General features: G+C 42.3%; 1 protein-coding gene across 1 annotated transcript; it reads right to left on the bottom strand.

Annotated features, from left to right (window-relative positions):
* Nucleotides 1-1,122: 1,122 nt before the first annotated feature.
* LOC118050613 (arginine decarboxylase) lies at nucleotides 1,123-4,044 on the bottom strand. The gene has a single exon (XM_035060996.2). The coding sequence runs from the start codon at nucleotides 3,595-3,597 to the stop codon at nucleotides 1,402-1,404; it is 2,196 nt and encodes a 731-aa protein (XP_034916887.1). The 5' UTR covers nucleotides 3,598-4,044; the 3' UTR covers nucleotides 1,123-1,401.
* Nucleotides 4,045-4,871: the final 827 nt, after the last annotated feature.

Genomic DNA, 4,871 nt, shown 5'->3' on the forward strand with positions numbered 1-4,871 from the left:
CATGTACAAACAGCGGTGGACATAATATCAGCCTCTTTCTGAATGCCACTACCTGTTGCTAGAATAACAAATAAGTTCCAAAATAAAGGAGGAGAGAAGAAGGAACAAAAGAAAGGTTACTGTGCATTATATCCCCCGATTCCCAGTTTTTCATAGGATTCCAAAGTCAATGATGAAGTTCATATCTCATACAACATGAGAAACCTAATTAATTAATTAGACGAGCATCAAGTGGATCTTTGACTTATTATTAGATTAGAGACACCATCAAATCAACCTCCAGAAACTGGCAGCAACACTATTTTTGTTTCTATTATCCTCTCCCATCTCGTTGAATATATTGGACTCGAAGAAACATCTCCCGAGTAATGTGATCTTATGTTTTTATCTCACAATTCATAGAAAAATATCCATCACACTATTTGTGTGCCTCACAGCCAACCACCAGTCTTCACTCATAATACAATAAGCACGCCCTTCTTCCACTTTTGACCACAGGTTGTCATTGAGGCTGTACAGAAGCCCACGAAATTGTGGTCAAAAAAAGGCGACTCCTTTGAAAGAAAGAACACCGTCGAGCCAAAGTATGTAAGCACACACTTCCACTTTGCACTTTCACTCCTAGCAAATACAAAGCCAACACACAGGGGAAACCCCACTTCAATAGCCAAAGCCGTCAAGTATGAACTAAGAAAACAAGTTCTCACTAGAATCTGAGGATTGTTCAGCAAGGAAATGTTTGGTCCGTCAACATAACAAACAGTAATCGTTGCAGCTAACAATTCAAGTCTAATTTTCATATCAACTGTCAAGGCCCCGGACAAAGCATAAAGACAATGAGACCCCACAAAACATGAGCACCGAATCGTGTAATCTAGCCTTTCATCAAAAGACAAGACCCCATTTACATTTTTTTTCCACATAAGATCAAAACCACATTGAAGGAAAAGGCCCTACATAAGATCAGGGAGACAGTAGTAAAACAGAACAGAAAGTACACCCATTTTTTTTTTAAAAAAAAAGGGCAGCCATCGGAGCATGAATGCGCATTCAATTGGGCCTAACTGAAAACTTAACTTCGTGCCAAGCATGAGTAACTCGAAAGAATATGAACAAGGAAAATAAAAAAGCCAGAACTATTGCACTAGAACTCTTGAAAAAAGTCTACTAAAAGGAGGGGACAAGTTTCCGAATTTACAAAGGGGTAGATTATTCGGTTTCTCCATCCCCTCTTTCACAAGGAAATGCAAAAGATACTGTCCTGATCGTTACATCTTTTGCTCTTTGATGAACATTAAAAATGGACAGAAATAAAAGTTAAGATACTAAAAATTGACAGGACGACCTCCAACAGAAAACCAACCATTAACGGGGATGTTACTCTCAAGCACAGGCATCGGATCACTTCTCATCCTCGCAGGAAGAAGTATCAGCAGCAGCATTGTAATCATCCTCGTTGCAGTAGTAGAAGCCACTATTATTCATAGCAGTAACTGAACAAGGAGCCACCAGATAAGGCATGTTATGGAAGCAGCTAGCAAGGCTGTTGGCTAAACTAGCAATGCTTCCCATTCCATGATCGCTATCACCATCATCGCTATCCTCATCATGGTGACAATATTCTTCGACGCGGTGCTTCAGGGTCTCGTACATGAGCTCAGGCTCGTGCTGCATAACTCGGAGGACATCACCACATGACGGGCCAGGCACAGCTTGCGTGACTAAGAAGCTGTGTGGCCCATCACTCTGTGAAACCCGCACGACGCTAGGGCCACCGAACAGGTTGTGAATTCCACCGAGCGCCTCCTCATAAGCCCCGCCCAAAAACATCCCCAGGTAATACTTCCCACCATTACCACCGGCACCACCACCTTCAATTTCATGAAGTGGCAAGCTGGACTCACCACCTATGAACTTATCAATCTTCCCATCACTATCACATGTTAGATCAGACAAAATTCCTCTCGCGCCAGGCCTTTGATCAAGTCGATGAATAGGGACTATTGGAAACAACTGTCCAATCCCCCAGAAATCAGGAATTGAAGTAAACAGAGATAAATTCACATGATAAGTGCGAACTGGATCAGATGCACCAATGGTTTTATAGAACAATTCACACAATGCATCAACAGCAGCTAATTGTTCCATACCAATATTTCCTTCTTTAAACTGATCAATGCAACTTTGTTTCAATTGATCAGCGTACAACAAGCAGGCCTCATGCTCACCTCTTATTGCTGAAGCAGTTAAGTTCCGGTAATCAGCACGAGCATCCTCAGTAAGCGCGCCAAGATAATACTGCATTTCATACGAAGTCATTGACGCGGCACTAGTCGAGCTTGAAGATATAGCCTCGAATATCAAAATTGAGTGGTGAGAAACAATAGCACGCCCGCTTTCGCTGCAAATCACTGGATGCTTAACATTCTTACGGTCACAGACAAACTTGACAGCTTGCACGACAGCTAGAGCATACTCATCAAGCCCATATGCCACGGAAAGATCTGAATTACCAGATTTAGACCCGTCATAATCGATACCAAGCCCACCTCCAATGTCAATGACTTGCATACGAGCACCAAGACGGACCAATTCACAGTAGATCTGCGCAGCCTCGCTTACACCATCAGCAAGCAAGGATGTAGAGGGGATCTGAGATCCAATATGGAAATGCAGCAGCTGGAAGCAATCAAGCATTCCTGCTTGTTCAAGCTTCTTCACGACCCGCAAAATCTGGGTCGTAGTTAACCCGAATTTCCCTTTCTCACCTGAAGTGGACCCGAAATGACCCGAATGTTTTGTCCTCAGCTTTGCTCGAACACCAACCACAGGCCTAATAGACATTTTCTTGCTCAGTTCAATAACCAGGTCAATCTCTTCTTCTTGTTCAAGAACAATCACTGTATTCAAAGCGAGTTTCCTGGCAATCAACGCGAGAGAAATGTACTCTCCATCTTTGAACCCATTACAAATCAGGAGCGCTTCCGGGTTTCCCTTGCACAAACAGCTCATAGCTAAGAGAAGCTCGGGTTTTGACCCAGCTTCCAACCCGAACCGGAACGGAGATCCGAATCTCACAATATCTTCAACAACAAACCGGTCCTGGTTACATTTCACAGGATAAACACCTTGGTAATGAGCCTCGTAGACCTGAGACTGGATTGCGAAATCAAAAGCAGACTGCAGAGATTCTAGCCTGTTTTTAAGCACGTCAGGCAAGCGTACAATTACTGGGAGCTGGAGCCCCAGCCCACCAACCCATTTTGGATCCGAAACTTTCTTCACTATTTTTAGCAAATCAATCTCCTGGTGAGGCAGCGTGTCCGCACCGTAAGGATGGGCGGAAACATTGCCGGAGGAATTCACAGAGAAATACGGAGCACCCCAGCCATCGATTTTGTAAAGCGCGGCAGAGAGGGAAGGTGACCAATGAGCAGAGGAATTTTCAGAGGCGGCGGCGGCGGTATGGGTGGAGGTTGTTGAAAGAGGTACGCCCGGCGAACATGGCACCGGGAACGGAAGAGAGCTATCCCCGGCAGGAAAAGCGTAGCCGGGAGGCGCATGCGCAGCATCAACGCAACAAGCCAGGGCAGGCATCCTCTTCCGCAAAGATTTGTTGTTATAACAAAGAAATGAACAAGAAGAAGAAGAAGTTTGTTAGAACTAGGAAGAAATTGTTGGTTGATGTTATTTCCACTATTTTTGTATAGGTGGGGGCTTTAAAACCCGCCGAGGCGCGAGGCCCCGGCTACCCCCTCAAAAGAAGCAGTAAGGGGATCTATTGAAACAGTAACAACACCTCCTTCTCTTAACCCTACTTGATTCTCTAATCCCGACCCACCACTCAGAAGATGGTAACAATTTGATAATTTAAGATTCTTGTACAAATGCAAGAAACAACAAATCTAAGAGCTGAAGAGAGACCACACCATGCAGATCTGGGTTTTTGTTTTAAGAGGAGGAAGAATGGGAAGCGAAGGATTTAGGGTTGCGGAGGAAAAGAAGAGATGGAGGAAGACACGAAGGTGGAAGTGGCGAGAATTGCATGAACGGTTGAGGTCGATTATATAGGGGGAGATCGGCAGGGAGGCTAGTGGGCTTGTGGGCCAGGGTCTTGGGCTTTTTAAATATCTTTTCAATTTCTCGGGTTTTTCTCCTCGTGAAACGATCATTAGAATTATTTGTGTCACCGGAGGGAAAAGCAAGGGAATAGTAATTTTGGATCCGATGTGCTGTGCTGTATTGTTTATTGTTTGGCTATCAGGAAGGATAAATAATGTTTGATATTTGATAATTGCATTATGCTTATAAACATTTGATGTTGATAAATAGTTTTTATTTAAGTTTTAATGTTGTGTTTTAAAATATAAAATGATTGGGAAAGATCGTAAATTATCTAAAATATACTTTATTTATTACACAATTAATAATTACTAGTCTTTTAACTAGGGATGAGCAAAAAAACCGAGAAACCGAGAAAAAAATAACCGAAAAAACCAAACTGAGAAAAAAAACCGATTAAAATTTTGAAAAAATTGACCGGTTTGGTTCGGTATCGGTTTTAGGCTTATAAAACCGAACCGAACCGAAAAAATAACTGGAAAAAACCGAGCCAAACCTAAAAAAACCGAGCCAAAACCAGAAAAACCGAATCAAACCGGTTTTTTCTCTAAAAAACCGAACCGAACCAAAACCAACCGGTTTCAATTCGGTTTTTTTAAAAAAAATTTGGTTTGATTACTTTTTTTTGATAAAAACCAAACCGAATTTAATCACCCCTACTTTTAACTCAATTTATTTATACAATATTCCATGTGCGTGTGTGTATATGCATGTATATATATTATACCATTGAAAGTATGGGGAAAAAT

The sequence above is a fragment of the Populus alba genome, chromosome 4 (assembly GCF_005239225.2).
Source record: "Populus alba chromosome 4, ASM523922v2, whole genome shotgun sequence".
Lineage (NCBI taxonomy): Eukaryota > Viridiplantae > Streptophyta > Magnoliopsida > Malpighiales > Salicaceae > Populus > Populus alba.

Excerpts from the sequence above, each read along its gene's own strand:
- LOC118050613 (XM_035060996.2), bottom strand. The coding sequence starts at position 3,597 with ATGCCTGCCCTGGCTTGTTGCGTTGATGCTGCGCATGCGCCTCCCGGC.